General features: G+C 43.0%; 1 protein-coding gene across 1 annotated transcript in view; it reads left to right on the forward strand.

The window, feature by feature from the left end:
• The window catches only part of HYDIN (HYDIN axonemal central pair apparatus protein), a 6,673,197-nt gene that overhangs the window by 2,135,942 nt on the left and 4,517,824 nt on the right, over nucleotides 1–19,431 (forward strand). The window contains exon 20 of the mRNA XM_044079523.1: nucleotides 4,734–4,877. Coding sequence (XP_043935458.1) covers nucleotides 4,734–4,877 — 144 coding nt within the window. The remainder of the gene's footprint in view (nucleotides 1–4,733; nucleotides 4,878–19,431) is intronic.

Below are 19,431 nucleotides of genomic sequence, written 5' to 3' on the forward strand. Positions count from 1 at the left end.
CCCCATTTGACGGTGCCACTCTTTTTGGCCCCAAAGTAAAGGAGACCCTTACCCGGTGTGAGCAGGAGGGAAAGACTCTGTCTGCTGTCGGAGTCCGTTTTTCCACCCCATCCAGACCGTACCCCAAAGGGCAACGTGGTGGAAAAATGTGGTTTCAAAAACCCCAAGGATCTTTCCCAGGCACACAGGGTGATGCCCCTTCTAGAGGCAGAGGAGGGGGCAGAGGTGGAAGACGCCGCCCTGGTGGCAGAGGGGGTCCGCAGAATCAAGGTGACAGGGATACACTCCCTGGTAAACCTTTCCAGCACTCCTGAGAGGAGGCCCGACTGTCCTGCTCTGGAGGCAGTCGGGGGTCGCTTAGCTTTATACCCTCAGGCCTGGCAAAACATAACTACAGACAAGTGGGTAAAAAGCGTGGTTACCAGAGGTTACAGTATACCATTTCTATCCTATCCCATTCCAAAGAAAAGACTCCCAGATGTGCCGCCCCATCTGCGAGAGCCAGCAGCTATAGAAATTTCAAAGCTGCTAGAAAAAGAGTCATCCAACCAGTCCCAGCGGACCAAAGAGGATTGGGAACTTACTCAAGGTTCTTTTTAGTTCCAAAGAAAACAGGGGACTGGAGGCCCATTCTGGACCTAAGCGACCTCAATACCTCCGTCAAGAAAGAAAAGTTCCGAATGGTCACGCTTCAATCGATCCTTCCATTCTTACAGAAGGACGACTGGATGTGCTCAATAGATCTGAAGGATGCATACTACCACATCAAAATGGCCAGGGCATCCAGAGATCATTTGCGCTTCCGGCTGGGTGCCAGTCACTTTCAGTTTCGAGCCCTGCCCTTTGGTCTGACCTCAGCCCCCAGGGTCTTCACCAAATGCATGGCAGTGGTAGCGTCTCACTTGAGACGCCTAGGATTCCAGGTGTTTCCGTATCTGGACGACTGGCTCCTTTCTGCCACCACCCAGCGTCAACTAGTACAGGCCAGAGACTACACTCTTCAACTGTGTATTCATCTAGGAATTTCCGTAAACTTGGAAAATCCTTACTACAAGCATCACAGCGTATCTTATTCATAGGAGCGGAATTAGATACACATCAGTTAATTCTAAGACTTCCTCCAGAAAGGATACTTTCACTTCAGACTCACATACGTCTTCTTCTTTTGTCCAGGAAATCCCCAGCAAAACTGGTACTGAAGGTTTTGGGACTCATGTCAGCGTCTCTTATTGCAATACCCTTGGGAAGACTGCACATGAGAGTCCTACAATGGCTACTGTTTGCACAATGGTCGTTCCAACAACTACCTCTAACACACAAGATTCTTATAACGAACACATGCAAAACACACCTAAACTGGTGGCTTCAGACTTGCAACCTTTCCAAGGGGAGACCATTTGTGCTACCGCCTACAGCTACGGTGACCACGGACGCTTCCCTGATAGGGTGGGGGGGCATCTTTCAGGGACAGACAGTCCAAGGCGAATGGACCAATTTAGAGTACAATCTGCACATCAATGTTCTAGAGTTGAGGGCAGTGTTTCTAGCGTTGCAACACTTTGCTCCCCTTCTTCCTCTGGGAACTATTGCAGTTCAGACAGACAACATGTCGGTAGTCTGGTACATAAACAAGCAAGGGGGAACCAAGTCCTATCAGCTGTGCAGAGAGGCCATGAGAATTTGGCAATGGGCGGAGTCCACGGGTCGCTTTCTGATAGCAATGCACATCCCGGGGTCATCCAACGTCATGGCCGACAGGCTGAGCAGAGCAATACTGTTACCGCACGAGTGGTCCCTAAAACAGTCAGTTGCGAAAAAGATTTTTCGCACGTGGGGCCAGCCTTCCTGCGATCTGTTTGCGTCTCCAATGAATGCCAAATGCAGGAGCTACTTTGCCCTATTACCCCCTCCAGGGGAAGTCCCCAGGGACGCACTGATTCACGATTGGCCCCGGGTCTCCTGTACGCATTTCCTCCCTTCCCCCTGATCTCAAAGTTTCTCCAGAAAGCCAACAACCTACACAGGACAATAATCCTCATTGCCCCATTCTGGTCTCGTCAAATTTGGTTCCCCTTCCTCATGACACACTGCATTCGGGGACCCTGGATCCTGGACCCAGAGCCAGATCTATTGACTCACTCGTCAGGGGCTCCCCACCCCTCGCTCTTGTCCCTCCATCTAGCAGCTTGGCTGCTCCAATTCCCAACTTAGCCAGGTCTGATCTTCTTTCACCTGCAGTTCAGGATATATTAGTGGCTTCTCATAAAGCTTCCACTACTAAAACATATACCAGTAAATGGAAGCGCTTTGTATTCTGGGCGAATACACAGCAAGTGGACCCGCTTATGGCTCCTTTGAATAAAATATTAGAGTTTTTAACAGAATTGTTCCATCAGGGTGCTTCTCCTGCCACATTAAGAGTTCAATTGGCTGCCATTTCTAATTTCCATGTGGAAGAATGTGGAGCTCCTGTTATGGCCCACAGACTTTGTAAAGCCTTTTTAAAAGGGGTTTTTCATATTAGACCACCAATTAGATCTCCTACGTCACCTTGGAGTCTAAACTTATTATTATCTAAGTTGATGCTGCCCCCCTTTGAACCAGCCTCTTCTTGCCCATTGAAATTTTTGTCGTGGAAGACTCTCTTTTTGGTAGCCATTACATCCGCTAGGCGAGTATCTGAACTTCAAGCTCTCTCCATTAAACACCCTTATTTGATCTTTCACTCTGACAGAGTTTTTCTTCGCACTAATTCATCCTTCCTTCCTAAAGTTTGTTCTATTAACAATATTAATCAGTCAATTGAATTACCCACTTTCTTCAAGAATCACTCCAATAAAATGGAGTATATGTTGCACAAATTAGATGTCCACAGACAACTAAGGTTTTACTTGGATAGAACAAAGATCACAGGAAATCTGATCAACTTTTTGTGGCCTTTGCTGATAACAGAAAAGGAGTAGCGGTTACCAAAAGAACTCTTTCTAAGTGGTTAACTGATTGTATCATCTATGTCTATGGTTCTTCAGATCAAACTCTTTTGCACAAACCCAAAGGACATTCCACAAGGTCAGTGTCTACATCCCTGGCTCATGCAGCTCGCCTACCACTAGACGCTATTTGTGTGGCTGCTACTTGGTCTACACCACATACATTCATTTCTCATTATAAGGTAGACAAGGTTTCTAGGGACAGGGCAACCTTTGGTTCCACTGTGCTCAAAAACGTCCTTCCGTGAGTTCCTCAGGAACAAGGAGCTAGGGACGCTACCCATGTGTAAGAACAAATGGCGAGATTGAACACTATCACATATAGAAGTTATGTCCTTACCATAACGTTCCATGTGGAGTGTTCATCTCGCCTTTGTTCTTACATTCCCACCCTCCCACCCTTAGGAAGAACGTTCAGTTTGGTGCCTGGTCTGGGGCATTCTGCTTCTGCATTGCAGTTGTTGTATTTATAGTTGACATGTATATATTTGTATATATATGTATATATATAGACTCTTAGTTCTGTGCATATGTGATTTTGGCATGAGTGTGCTCTCTCTGACTGCTGGTTTGCTTGCAAACTAGATCTGAGGTAAAGGCAGAGGGGGATTGTGGGTATTAGGTTGTCTCGAGCTTCTTCTCGATGCAGAGCTTGCAAGCGGCCGACACGGAGCCGAGGATCGGCTCCGAACCCATGTGTAAGAACAAAGGCGAGATGAACACTCCACATGGAACGTTATGGTAAGGATATAACTTCTATTTTTTAACAAATGACCATTGGTTGACTGTCTACCTTAATTGTACATACTATAAAAAATATCATTTGCATTTATAATTGTAATCAGTATACAAATCTATTGTCCATATTTTGTTTCTGTGTTGTATAATTCTGTGTATTTTGTAGTCTGTGTATAACAGTGGTGCACAATGTCGGACCCGGGGGCCAAATCCAGCCCACCATGCAATGCCATCCGGCCCCCAGAAAGTAACCAAAAATTTTTTTAAAAAAGTGAAAAAATGCTATGCCTTACTCCAGTCATGCAAACTTGCCAGCATGTGCTTACTTACCTAATTGACTGCAGTTGCGCATACCTCTAATTTTAGTGGTGGAAGTAACTATTCTTTCTTGTTTATAACTTGGAGTCTGTAAACAGTAGTAACTTTCTGCAGGAGTTTGTAATAAGTCATAGCTGCAAGCTAGAATAAAGTTAAATGCAAAGTTGATGCAGAAAACAGTCAATTTCATGACTGCTGTCTTAAGTAAAAATGCCAGCCACCTGTGTTTATTGTTAACTCGTAGTGACTTACTGTGTTTTGAGGTGGCCTGCAGATGCATTAAGAATTTGTATAGTGGCCCTCCCCACAAAAAGGTTGTGCATCACTGGTGTATAATCTACTGTTTGTATCTTTCACTATGGTGCCTGGGTGGTTGTAAGTAAAAGAATATGGCAGCTAAGTCTTCTTTATCCATTTTTTTATTGGGTAATTTATTTTTTATTTATCCTTCATTGAATGGGTTTATTAGCAGTAATTTGCTGTTGTAGTTTGATACAGAGACAAGAGATGGCAAGAGACAGAGAAACAGTGAATAGTTTCATTTTCCATATCAGTGTTTCATCAGTAGCATGGTGCACTACAATGTTCTGTAGTGTGCTGACATTATTAGAACAGGCCATACTGCTGTGCATCATACTGTAGCAGAAGCAATGCAGTTGACTGAATAGCCATCTTATTTTATTACAGGTTGTCAAGGAAAGGCTGCTATGTCATGCCATCATAGGCAGACAATCTGGGAAGGAGAAGATAATGACAGTTGATGTGACCTGTGAGTTCATTGCTCCTGTTCTACAACTTTCAACCCAACAGCTCACTTTCAGCATAAAAAAGGTCAGTGCATTGATCATCTAAAACAGCAAAATCCCAGTAATTGGCGGATTTATCCAGTTTCATTATGTATGCTATACTCAGCCAGATGGTGAAAAAACTGTCATTTTTATCATCCTTTTAAATTCTTGTTTCATAGGTTCATAGATTAGTACTAAGCTAACTGCCCTTGCGAGCCATTTTAAGCCTAGCCAATTATCCCTTGTGAGACTCACACCCTGCACCTTGTGTTTGTAAGGCAAACACTTTAACCATTAGGCCACCCTCGATCTCAGATACTTTCTTGTGGATATTCACACACACACACACACACACACACACACACACACACACACACACACACACACACACACACACACACACACACACACACACACACACACACACACACACACACACACACACACACACACACACACACACACACACACACACACACACACATTATTAGTTACTGATGGTTAGCAAAGTTCAAAATCAGGCTGCTGTTATTTTTTTATTAATTTCAATCTGTTCTTCCATTTTGAGGCCAGATATGCAGCTCTGAAAAAAAATGAGGAAATCTGTTATATGGGTATTTTATTTTATCTTAACCACATACCCAGTGTAGTTTTCTTATTACTTAACAGTGTAATTAATACAGCTTTCTATAAAATCTTTAAATTGTTACCAAAACATAATTTTCACACCATTTAAAGCAACCTACATTTCAGAAACTGTGACACAATTTAACAGCCATTTAAAATAGCAGTTGTAACATTCTTGAGATTTTGTAATTGATTCATTAATCCTCCAGTATTAAATTATAGTACTGCCGGCCTTGTATGTAAACTTCAGCACAGGCTTGTAACTTTGCTGTTATGGTTAACTTATATTCAATATATCCTTTAATTTTTAAGTCACCTGCTGCTACTGCTGTGTACTATCAAACTTCTGCTGTGTCCCAGTTTCCATCCTTCATCTCCACATCTAGGTGGGAGGATTGAGAAGCATTCCTTTAGTGTAATGCCATCCTGATAGTGGAGGAAGAAGTTCACTTTACTACTGTTGCACCAAACTCTCTATGCTTATCATGCAATGATGTCAGTACAATACATCTACCACTGCAGATAATTTGTCTGTACTAATTTCACATTGTCCAGCTGAGCTAAATTGTTTGACCTTTACCAAAAGCTATAGTCAGACATGAAATTCACATTTCCCTGGCAGGGGTGAGTCAGCATTAAAATGCTCTTTCTTAATACCTCTCTACCTGCTTTCTCACTTGACCAGGCCTGCTACTTGAACCCTTTCCACCTGTATTGCATTTAGATCTCCACCCCATTGCACCACTAAGTCAACCTCAACACAGCCTTTTATGACTATTATTTGAACAAGGACAGAAGAAGAAAAACATCTGCTAAAAAGTCATTTCAGTTAGTTACCACAGAGTATCTCTTTGAGCAATTTAGCTGTATATTAGTAATAGTCCCATTTGTTTGCTTTAACCATCATAAAAAGCAAATTTCAAAAATATGGACAAAAAGAATTATGACAGTCACTTTAGTCTTTTAAATTTGCTACTTCGTTAATGTACACAGGTCATAAACCTGACTTTATTCTTTGACTTTGAAGAATAAAAACTTCTTTTGATGTACATTTGAAGAATAGCAGCCTGTAGGGAATGTGATGAAGTATTTAATAAATGGGACAGCTAAGCTGCATGTAGACATAAATATATATAGTTGTCTTTTTCCTCTATGATATTTCCAGAAAAAAACACCTTTTACTTGTAAAGCTTCTCAGTTATGCAAACTGTTATAGTACTTCAGATATAAAATGTCATAATATTTGTTCATAAGTTCTAGGCGGTTGATCTGCAAAGATCTTAATAAGCATAGGCTTCCATTCCCCTGGTAGTTTTTAGCCATTATATATTGTGCATAAATAACCCATGCATGGGCAAGAAAGCATATGCTGGAAGATTTACATGTTTCTCCTATACATGAGAGAGAAGGGTGCTAAACTGGGAGTGAATTTGTGGTTAACCTGCCATTCGTCCAAGTTACTTTTGAATAAGAGAGGTACCTTGATCTGTGTAGAGTACAGGGTGAATCCACATAAGCGGAATTCTCTGTGATACTTACCTGGCCCTCTGTCATGTTCTATTTTATAATGTAGAAGAGACTGACCTCCTTTGAACAGGTGTTTATGCCATCACTGTACTTCAGAATTTGTAATTAGTCTGACAGGGCATGGTCTGTTGAAGGTCTATACATGAGGTGAGGTAGTCTGCTGGTGATGATACAAAGAAGAATGACAAGGCTTTGAGATGGTCTGCATAGTTTGTACGATTTAGCCCCCTGATTTTGTTAGCGAGGAAGCATTAGGATTGTACCAGTTGTAGAAAGGGAGCATTATACTCTGTGATCTGCCTAATGAGTGTTGGGTATGGTGGAATGATTACATCCCTGGGCCTGGAAGCCATACCTTTAGATGTAAACTGTGTGATGAAAATAGACTTCCTTGAAATAGGTGATACATAGTGATCAAAGTACAGTTTATTGTCAATGTAAGTTCTTGGACAGAAGGAATAGCTTTCAAGGGTGTGTTGTCAATGTAATAGTTATAAGGGGAGCTATGCTTGCTGAAGAATGCAATAATGCATTTCTGGGCATTTAGTTTTAGCCCATGGTATTGACACCAACTTTTGTTTGGGATAAAGCCTAATGGAGGATCATGGTGTCCTCTGGGAGTTTATGATGGCATCAAATTTGCAGTCATCTGCAAACTTAACCAGCCACAAACCCTGAACATTAGCTGTAACCTGCAAGAAGCAAATGCCAAAGTGGAGTGGCCCAAGCACTGAATCCTTGAGTACACTGCTAGTGAAAGGTCTTTTGGTGGAGGTAGGACCATTTACCCTTATTTACTGGATGTGAGAGTGTTCAATCTCGCCGTTTGTTCTTACACCTGGGTTCGGAGCCGATCCTCGGCTCCGTGTCGGCCGCTTGGCAAAGCTCTGCATCGAGAAGAAGCTCGAGACCAACCTAACTCCCACAATCCCCCTCTGCCATTACCTCAGATCTAGTTTGCCGCTGCAACGTTCGCATCATTTTGATGAGCTCGGACCACCTCAAAGCTAAGATTGATTATTTCTTATACTTTTTTCATTGTTTTTTGTATACAAACTCTAAAGATTGACTGTGTGTGTGCGTGAGTAGTGTATCGAGGGTTTTTCGGTTCTGTATATAAATTTTATATACTTCTTTCAGTTATTCCCTCGGGGCCTACCCCACCCTAACTTTTCTGGAGTTGACTATTGGATGTGACTTTTAACAGGATTTGACTAAATATTACTGGCTTTGACTTTCTTTACTGGATTAGACATTTACTACTGGCTTTTCACTGTTTTCTGGATTGGAATTTGTAAACATGTCAGAAAAGGCTAAATCAGGCTTCAAACGGTGCCAATGTGGACAGAAGATGTCTGTCACAGACAATCATAGTTCCTGCGTCTACTGTCTTGGCCCGCTCCATCTGCAAGAAGACTGCTCCATCTGTCATTCTTTCAGTGGAAGGGTCATGACAGATAGGCGCAGGAAACTTATGGATAGGGGCCTTTTGAAGCCTGCATTCCAAGAGGCTCTGGATGCATCAGACCAGGCATCTAAATCCTCGAAGGAATCGAAGACGTCGGAGCCCAAGTCATCGGCTCCGAGCTCTTCATTCAAAGTTCGATCACTGGTTCCACAGACTTCGGGGCCGAGTGTTGAACTGTTGTCAGTTACCGAGCCTCGAGTCTTGGAACCGGTGACGGAGCTTCCTCCTCCTACACTTTTGAGGTCGGCTCCGTCTTCGATTCCTTCGACGCATTCTTCCACCGATGTAGACCGCGTGGTGCAGAAATTGATGGAGAATACAGCCTTGTCCAAACTTATCTCTGTCTCCTCCCAGTTGGTGTCGAGACTTGAAGGCCTTCCCTTATCTCCACCTGTTCCTCCTCCGAGGCCTATCCAGTCTTCGGAGCCGGGAGAAGCTGACCTGTTGATTGTGGAGCCCTCAGTGCCAGAACCGTCTTTTTCTCGGTCGGTACCGTTCACCTCGACTCCATCGGATCCAGTACCAGAGTCTCGGAGCCGAAGATCCATCCTTGGGTCCGGGACTGAGAGTCGGACCGATGTTTCGGTTCCGACACTCCCTCTCGGGGCCTCGGCTCGGATCGACTCGGCTCCGTCCTCGGGGTCGATGCCTTCGGTGCCTGTCTCGGGAATTCCTCCGACTTCTTCGGAACCGGGGGATGCCTCGACTCGGGACCCGGGGGCCTTCGAACTCATGAGGAAGGTGTTGTCTGTTCAGACAACCACTTTGGCAGAAACAGCTTCTCCTTCCCATAAAGGGCCATTATCCTCCTCTGCACCCACAGCTACATCCAAGCATCGAGCACCAGTGTCTCAGCCACCCCTAGAGGGTGCCCCCTCTTCCTCGGAGGCTTCTTCGGATGCCCCCCCCCGAGGAAGTTCCGAGGAAAAGATTGTGTAAGAGGAGACACTTAGATTCTCCACAAGAATCATTGACATCGGGCACTGACTTAGATGAGTCAGAAGGGTCCCCAAAGTCACCCTCAGAGGATGTCTCCTTTTCTGACATCCTGGAGATCCTAAAGCAGAGAGGTGATTGGCAATCCCTCCCCCCTTCTGAGGATGAGTCAGTCTTGCTGAAGGCATTCGGTGCTCGCCCTTCCTCCTCCTGGGTCACTCCGCCCTTCGACGAGTTGATGGAACTGATTGCTCGAAGGGCGTGGGAGACACCTGACACGGTGGAGCCAGTTCCTAGAAAGCCTAACAAATATATTACTGCCCCCCAAGATAAGGCTTATCTGACAAAGGGAGTGCCAGTGGACGCTATGGTGGTGGCAGCGGCCACGAAAAAGGAGATGTCTGAATCTTCCTCATCTGTCCATCCGCCTAACAGAGATTCTAGGACTATGGACAGATATGGGAAGTGCATTTTTAGTTCAGCGGCTTTTTCTATGCGATCCCTGAACTATTTGACCCATTTCACACGGCTACAGAGGGATCTAATCAAAGAGTTGGGAGATACCCTCCAGGGTACTACAGATGCTGCTGTCTCAGAGAAAGTTACAGCACATCTCAATACCGTTACATCTATTGTAAACTCGTCCATGAGGCTGATCTCATACGCAGCCGAAGGATCGAGTAGGGCAGCAGCTTCAGCGATTGCTCTTCGTAGGCAATCCTGGATGCGCTTATGTTCATTTGCGGAAGCCTTCAAGTCTTCCTTTACTAACGCCCCATTTGATGGTGCCACTCTCTTTGGCCCCAAAGTAAAGGAGACCCTTACCCGGTGTGAGCAAGAGGGAAAGACTCTGTCTGCTGTCGGAGTCCGTTTTTCCACCCCATCCAGACCATACCCCAAAGGGCAACGTGGTGGAAAAATGTGGTTTCAAAAACCCCAGGGTTCTTTCCCAGGCGCACAAGGTGATACCCCCTCCAGAGGCAGAGGAGGGGGCAGAGGTGGTAGACGTCGCCCTGGCGGCAGAGGGGGTCCGCAAAACCAAGGTGACAGGGATACACTCCCCGGGAAACCTTTCCAGCACTCCTGAGAGGAGGCCCGACTGTCCTGCTCTGGAGGCAGTCGGGGGTCTCTTAGCTTTATACCCTCAGGCCTGGCAAAATCTTACATCAGACAATTGGGTAAAAAGCGTTGTTACCAGAGGCTACAAAATTCCCTTCCTATTGCCCCCATTTCCACAGAAAGGACTCCCAGATGTGCCGCCCCATCTGCGAGGTCCTGCAGCTACAGAAATTTCAAAGCTGCTAAAAAAAAGAGTCATCCAACCAGTCCCAGCGGACCAAAGAGGATTCGGAACTTACTCAAGGTTTTTTTTAGTTCCAAAAAAGACAGGGGACTGAAGGCCAATTCTGGACCTAAGCAAACTCAATACCTTCATCAAGAAAGAAAAGTTCCGGATGGTCACGCTTCAATCGATCCTTCCATTCTTACAGAAGGACGACTGGATGTGCTCAATAGATCTAAAGGACGCTTACTACCACATCAAAATGGCCAGGGCGTCCAGGGATCACTTGCGCTTCCGGCTGGGAGCCAGTCACTTTCAGTTTCGAGCCCTGCCCTTTGGTCTGACCTCAGCCCCCAGGGTTTTCACCAAATGTATGGCAGTGGTAGCGTCTCACTTGAGACGCCTGGGATTCCAGGTGTTTCCGTATCTGGACGACTGGCTCCTTTCTGCCACCACTGAGCATCGACTGATTCAGGCCAGGGATTACACACTACAACTTTGTGTTCATCTCGGAATTTCCGTAAATTTCAAAAAATCTTTACTACAGCCATCACAGCATATCTCATTCATAGGAGCAGAATTGGATACGCGTTGCTTAATTCTGAGGCTTCCCCCAGAAAGGATAGCCTCCCTACAAAACCATATATCTCTTCTTCTTTCATCCAGAAAGTCCCCAGCGAAACTGGTTCTGAAGGTTTTGGGTCTCATGGCAGCTTCTCTCATTGCGATACCCTTGGGAAGACTGCACATGAGAGTTCTTCAATGGCTACTGTTTGCACAATGGTCGTTCCAAAAGTTACCTCTGACATACGAAATCCACATCACAAACATATGCAAATCACACCTGGCTTGGTGGCTCCGGACTTGCAATCTCTCCAACGGAAGACCATTTGTGCTGCCCACTCCGACAGCAACGGTGACCACGGACGCTTCCCTGATAGGGTGGGGGGGCATCTTTCAGGGACAGACAGTCCAAGGCGAATGGACCAATTTGGAATGCAATCTGCACATCAATGTTCTAGAGTTGAGGGCAGTGTTTCTAGCATTGCAACACTTTGCTCCCCTTCTTCCTCTAGGGACAATTGCAGTCCAGACGGACAACATGTCTGTAGTCTGTTACATAAACAAGCAAGGGGGAACCAAGTCTTACCAACTATGCAGAGAGGCCATGAGAATCTGGCAATGGGCGGAGTCCACGGGTCGCTTTCTGATAGCAACGCACATCCCGGGGTTATCCAACGTCATAGCGGGCAGGTTGAGCAGAGCCATCCTGTTACCTCACGAGTGGTCCCTCAAACAGTCAGTTGCGAAGGAAATTTTTCGCAAGTGGGGCCAGCCTTCCTGCGATCTGTTTGCGTCTCCAATGAACGCCAAATGCAGAAGCTATTTTGCCCTATTACCCCCTCCAGGGGAAGTCCCAAGGGACGCTCTGGTTCACGATTGGCCTCCGGGTCTCCTGTACGCTTTTCCTCCTGTTCCCCTGATTTCAAAATTTCTACAGAAAGCCAGCAACCTGCAAAGGACAATTATCCTCATTGCCCCATTCTGGCCTCATCAAATATGGTTTCCCTTTCTTCTAGCACACCAAATGCGGGAACCCTGGATCCTGGACCCAGAGCCGGATCTACTGACCCACTCGTCAGGGGCTCTCCACCCGTTGCTTCTCTCCCTCAGACTAGCAGCTTGGCTGCTCCACTTCCCTTCTTAGCCAGGTCTGATCTTCTATCTCCTGCAGTTCAAAATATCCTGGTGGCTTCTCATAAAGCTTCCACTACAAAGATTTACACTAGTAAATGGAAGCGTTTTGTGCACTGGGCAACTACACAACAATTGGATCCCTTAATAGCTCCTCTGAATAAGGTCTTGGAGTTTTTAACCGAATTGTTCCACCAAGGGGCTTCTCCTGCCACTTTGAGAGTGCAATCAGCTGTCATATCAAATTTTCATGTGGGAGAAAGTGGGGCTCCTATTATGGCTCACAGACTTTGTAAGGCCTTTCTAAAAGGATCTTTCCATATTAGACCACCAGTTAGAAGTCCTACTTCACCTTGGAACTTGAACCTTCTTTTGTCACAGCTGATGCTACCACCTTTTGAACCAGCCTCTTCCTGTCCTTTGAAGTTTTTGTCATGGAAGACCCTTTTTCTGGTGGCTATCACATCGGCCAGGCGGGTATCGGAGCTTCAAGCTCTTTCAGTTAAACATCCTTATTTGATTTTTCACCCTGACAGAGTATCTCTTCGCACTAATCCATCCTTTCTTCCCAAAGTTTGCTCCGTTAATAATATTAATCAGTCCATTGAACTACCCACCTTTTTCAAGAACCACTCCAATAAGTTGGAATATATGTTACACAAGTTAGATGTTCACAGACAACTAAGATTTTACTTGGACAGAACAAAGGATCACAGAAAGACAGACCAGCTCTTTGTAGCCTTCTCAGACAGCAAGAAAGGTATGGCAGTTACAAAACGAACCCTGTCCAAATGGCTTTCTGATTGTATTATTTTTGTTTATACTGCCTCTGAGCAAACTTTACCTGTCAAGCCCAAAGGGCACTCTACAAGATCAGTATCTACATCCCTGGCTCATGCAGCTCGCCTGCCGTTAGACACTATTTGTGCAGCTGCCACTTGGTCTAAACCACATACCTTCATTTCTCATTACAAAGTAGACAGGATTTCTAGGGACAGGGCAACCTTTGGTTCCACTGTGCTCAGGAACGTTCTCCCCTGAGTTCCTCAGGAATATGGAGCTAGGGACACTACCCAGGTGTAAGAACAAACGGCGAGATTGAACACTCTCACATATAGAAGTTATGTCCTTACCATAACGTTCCATGTGGAGTGTTCATCTCGCCTTTGTTCTTACATTCCCACCCTCCCACCCTCAGGAAGAACGTCCAGTTTAGGTGCCTGGTTTGTTTCTTCTGCTTCTGCCTTGAGCAGTTGTTGTGCTATGTAAATAGGTTTATTCTTGTTTGGCATGAATGTGTTATGCTCTCTTCTGTTCTCTACTGGTTTGCTTGCAAACTAGATCTGAGGTAATGGCAGAGGGGGATTGTGGGAGTTAGGTTGGTCTCGAGCTTCTTCTCGATGCAGAGCTTTGCCAAGCGGCCGACACGGATCCGAGGATCGGCTCCGAACCCAGGTGTAAGAACAAAGGCGAGATAAACACTCCACATGGAACGTTATGGTAAGGACATAACTTCTATTTTCTGTTTCTGATCGAGTTTGCTACCCATTGAGTTACATAGGGATTTACATTTATCTCAGAAAGTTTGTCTATTGTACCTGACTATGTGATGATGTTGATTAATTTATGAGGTCCAGATACATGATGTTTACTGATTGCCCTCATCCATTCCTACAGTAACTTTTTTGAAGCAGTTGACCAAAACATTTTTGGCTTGGATCTCAGAAGTGGCAGCTCTTATAAGAAAGAATGACTTGAATGTATGTTCTGAATAAAATTATTAAAAATTAGCAAAACAGTGAGGCTTCGTTTAAGAAATTTATGTAACAATAGTGGGTTTCAGTATTTTTGCCAAATTTTTTACTCATTCCACAACTTTGCTTCATAAACAAAAGCACTAAAAATGTTATATTTTTCTTAAAAAGTGTGGCAAAATCTTCTTTGTTTTACATGCTAGTGACATAATATATTTTTCCTCAATAGTGAGTGATAGAGTTTATATAACTACCTCAAAAGTAGATTTTATATAAATATATATATATATATATATATATATATATGTATGTATATATATATATATATATATATATATATATATATATATATATATAGATATATATATATATATATATATATAGATCATACTTTTCTTTGCTGGTGGATATCATTATAATGTAAGCACATTTGATTTTCATTATGTAATGTAGTCCTTGCCTTCGCTGTTATGATAGGATTGTAGTCATGCAAACAGCAGAAATCCCTTCATCCCATATGACTTTGTATTCAGTCTTACTTAGTTTGCAGAGTGTAGTTTTTTTTTCCTATCAGATCACTTTAATTTTTGCAAAAGCTTCATTAGTGTATCTTGCTATGGCTGAAAGATAGCACAGTGCCTCCTGGTGTGTATGTTGCATTTCACTCATTGAATCATACAGTACCACAGAATTTGTAAGCATCTGTTAAAATTTGTAGCTGCCTAACTGATGTGAGTTATGACTGAAAATATTCTGAGGACCAGCCTACGATCTAGTCAACTAAGTTAATAAATAAACCAGAGAGTTGCACCTGGCTGCAGTCTCTGGTTACCTATAAAGACAGCACCTTGTAAATCTGCTTTATTCCTAAAAGGAACCTAGTAGTGATGGTCATCAGAATTCCTGGTTCTTGTTTGCCATTCTGTGCATTCAAGACGTGGCAGTGCTTACCACACTGATCCAAAAGTAGGGATGATTTAATATCGTGGTAACATACCCATCAACAGTCTTCCTTGCCTAGTAAAATGCCACTTTTTCACCCTACTTCAGGGATGATGATTATTTCATTGCTCAGATTCTGTGTGGCAAAAATATAGTTGTTTGCTTTGCATAAAGAGGCCTAATTCCAGTTGCTGACCTTGATTATGTAACACCCAGACTAACTCAGACTAGTTTGCTACCACCTAGCAGACTTGTATGGTACAATTTATTTGGTATATGTTAAAAATAAATGTTTTACTTGGGGGGGGGGGTAGCTTCACCCCTGCAACCCGTAACCCCCATATGGTGGCTATTGGGTTGATAGGTTCATAGGTGTTTAGTAGGCTAATGACCACAAGGGCCTTTAAAGTCTAGTCATGCATCCCAAATCTCTGACAAGTTCTGGTATCCTTGATAAGTGTAAGTAGGGGCTTGGGAGATGAAACACTTACAACCGGGGGCCTGGGAGATGAACCATTTACAGGCTATGTCCATTAGGGAGCCTGTTCCAGAGAAGGAGTAGTTTCTGGGGAGTAAGTGCATTTTGTTCATAGGTGAATACTAGGCTAACTGCCTTGAAGGGCCATTTTAAGTCTAGCCAGTAACTTGTGGTTAGAATCAAACCCTGTACTTTGTCTATGAGGTGAAGACCTTAACATTTGTGACTCCCCCCTCAAATAAACATACACACACACACACACACACACACACACACACACACACACACACACACACAAAATCTGTAACTGTATTACTTCCAAGATTACACATACTTGGTGAAAAAGAATAAATATATTTCCTTTGTATCCAAGATGATGCTACTAACTTATAGTATATTTTTTGATTGGTGGACTCCAGGCAGAGATTTTGCATTCCAGGCAGGCAGGAGTATGGGTCTCCTGTAGAAATACTTAAATTCTTGCTCCAGTGGTTCCCTACTGAGAAAGGCAAGTGAGGGTATTGAACACTGCCACCGGTAAAGCTACATTGGACAGTCAGATTTTAATATAGTAGCGTAGTCTAAGAAAAAGTATGTGATTATATGGGTACCTCCTACACAATATTACTTATTTGGCTTAAAAGATAGAATGATGATGATTTGAAGTGGACTAAACCAGTCACCTTTCTATAACAAAAAATAACAACACAACAGTTTTATCCCATTTTACCTGTCTTCTTAACTAGTTTTTCAGACAACAGTTTCATGTTCTCTTTATACACTTATATTGAACCTATGACTTTGTTGTGTATAACCTTGGAAGGAGGCATTGTTGCAGTTTCTTCTTGTTGCCTCCTCAGTTGCTTTATATCACTCTTGTGCTTCTGATTATTTTTAGCTGTCTAGGGTCTCATGCTGTTCAGCGTTTTCCCTCACTTAAAGAGACTTTCAATCAATCGAGTCTCCAAATGAATTTGAAACTTTGAATGTGGTAGGTTATAAGCCACTCTTTTTAACACAACTTCTAACACTTTAGTTAATTCTGGACTGTTTTCCTTTACTGTATGTCATGAAAACTTCTGAGTCATAGAAACTAGAGAACGAGGAGAAAACTGTCAAACCTGACAGGAGGGAATCCTCAAAGGAGGCTATTAAAGAACTAAAAAAGGAAAAATCTACCTTTGTTTCTGAGGATGGTACCGATTCCTCAAACAAATGCCGTATACAGTGACATGTAGTTGTTTACAAAGTACACAGGATGTGCAACATTAGAACACCTTTGCACTAGTCTAAGCTATATGGGTCCTCCACCACTGCTACTGGCTAGCTGTTTAAAACTAAAGGGTGCCTTCCAAGTGCTTGAATTGTCAGGATCTTGAGAGGAGCTCCATACAGAAATATAAAGAGCAAAAAGCTCACAGCTTTCTTGCTACTGAATTGCATTCCTTTGGTGTGCCCTGTGGAGCTGAAATTTAAAATTCTCCCATAGACAAGAAGTTCTGTTTGGTCTTCTGCAGTTGAGGTACTTAAGAGTTTTGATGAGAGGGGAAAATTGATACAAGGGGTAAGTCAAATTTTCCAACCTACCTTTTTTAAAGCAAATAAAAAAAATTCCCTTCCACCTTATCCTCCCATCTTAAATAAGAATTTTAAGCAGCATGGGGCTTGTAAACAGTTTTAAAAAGCAATGGCATGAAGGTTCTTATACGAAATAAGTCAGTCTAGCAATCTAAAGAGTCCGAATGACTATTGGTCTTTTCAAGTTGTTCCCCCATCCTGCCCTGGCAACCTTTCAGTGTATCCGAGTTTTCATTTTCTCTTGTGGCACATAGTCTTGCAGACAGTTGGATTTTTAAAAAATCATCCAGCAGGCGTACACTTGGAAATGGGATTCCCTCACTCCTCTCCAGGGATCTCTTTGCCCAGTAAACCAAATATCTATATTTTCTCCTATTCTGGATCAGATATTATATTATGCAGTCTTTCAGTCAATGCCCGCAGACCAGAGGGACAAAGGATTTTATTCAGGGATGTTTCTATTGCCAAAGAAAGAAAGAAGGAATTTTCAAGGGCTGTGCTAGACCTCTCCTTTCTCAATATTTTATAAAGGTTTCAAAGTTCAAAATGTTATCCCTTCAGATTGTATTACTTCTGGTTCCTTTGCTGGCTTTTACGGTTAAGTTAGATTTTTAGAAGATGCTTACCATGACTTTCCCATTGACAAATAATTTATATATTTTTTAAGATTTTCTTTATCTGGATCACATTATCAGTACTCTGTCCTACCTTTTGAACTATCTACTTTTCCAGGGGTACTTAAAAAGTGTCTGGCTCCAGCAATTGCTTATTGCAGACTTCAAGGCATTCATATTTTTCTATATTTGGATGATTGCCTTATACTTGCAGAATCTTTATCAGGTTGAAAAGAATCCTTAGAAAGTATATAGAATCTTATACTCTGGGGTTTCAAGTGAAATTAAAGATATCTTCTCTTATCCTATCTCACAAAATTGTTTTCTTGGGATGTTTGTTAGATTCAGCCTTGATAATGGCTTACAGATGTCATCCTCATTGCTACAAGCCAGCTCTACCCCCCCCCCCTCCTTTACACAGTTAGTCTGGCTGCCTATAGATTAAGCTCTTTTGGAAGGTACTGTATAAGCACACAAAGTGTCTACAAATCTTCAATACTTTGTTACCACCTTGTATAGGTGCATTTCTGAGGCGTCTCTGGAGCAGCAGTTAGCCAAGACTTATGGTCAGACAGATAAGATCCCTTATAATGTTATAATAATTTGTGTTTTTGGTAAAAAATGTCTTTTTTCTTTAAGAATATATATTTTTAAACACATTGGTAGGCATTCCTGTTACTGTTATTGCTGTAGGGATTGCTTTCTAGGCATAGACTGTCATTTGGAGCATTAACGTTTATTTTACATTTATTTCTTAAGCAGTTGGAAAATATTTTTCTTAGGAGAAAAACAATTTGTTTCGTTGGTGTTTATACATTTTATTTGGATTTTACAGGGCATTTCACTTTCTGTGAACTGTTTCTAGTTTAGCAGGGAAAATTTGTGTACTGTGTGTGTGTATTTCTTTTTGTAGGGGTTGTTTACTGCTTGTGTATACCAAGTGACAATTTGCATTACAGCAGACTCCTACTAGCATAGCTTACCAGCAATCAGGACACAGCATGGATACTTAACCCTGGTTCTGCTGATCCTTCTGTCAAGGTACCTAACAAAAAAAAAAAAAAAACAGTAAAAGCAAGTCTCCTTGCCTTAAATGCAGGCTCCTCCAATGCCTCATCTGACAGTGGGTGACACTAAAGTGGCCATTGCTGGTTCCATAGACCACTTACTTGTTTCCTTTAATCCCTCTAGTATAGTCTTACCAGCCACTGTGGACTGCGAGTCAGACACCATCGTCTGTGTCTGTTCCAGTGTCCAAATTGGGTATGGGAGAACCATTAATTTTAGGTTTTGGAGAACACTTTGTAAGAGACTTCTGACAGTGCCCAAGGAAAGGGACCTCTTAGGATGGTAAGCTTTCCCCTCGAGATTCTGGGATGTACCTATGGAAAATAAAACATTAATCATATAGATAACAGTGAGATGGTTCCTGTTTGTTAAAATGGTGTTCTAACCTTAGCCAGGAGTTTACTGCAGCCAGTGTCTTTTGGGTGCCATATGCCGCTTCCTAGTGTTTGTGCCCCTACACAAATTTTCCCTTACTACAGGATACGTACACAAAGAGTGGTGCATAGCAACAGTGGTCCCACTTCACAAAGGCGGTGCTTCTACGGACCCTGGAAATTACCGCCCCATAAGCTTGACGAGCCTGGTCTGCAAAGCTATGGAGAGGATCATTATGGAACTCATAAACAAA

The sequence above is a fragment of the Protopterus annectens genome, chromosome 8.part0 (genome assembly GCF_019279795.1).
Source record: "Protopterus annectens isolate FY-2018-M chromosome 8.part0, PAN1.0, whole genome shotgun sequence".
NCBI lineage: Eukaryota > Metazoa > Chordata > Ceratodontiformes > Protopteridae > Protopterus > Protopterus annectens.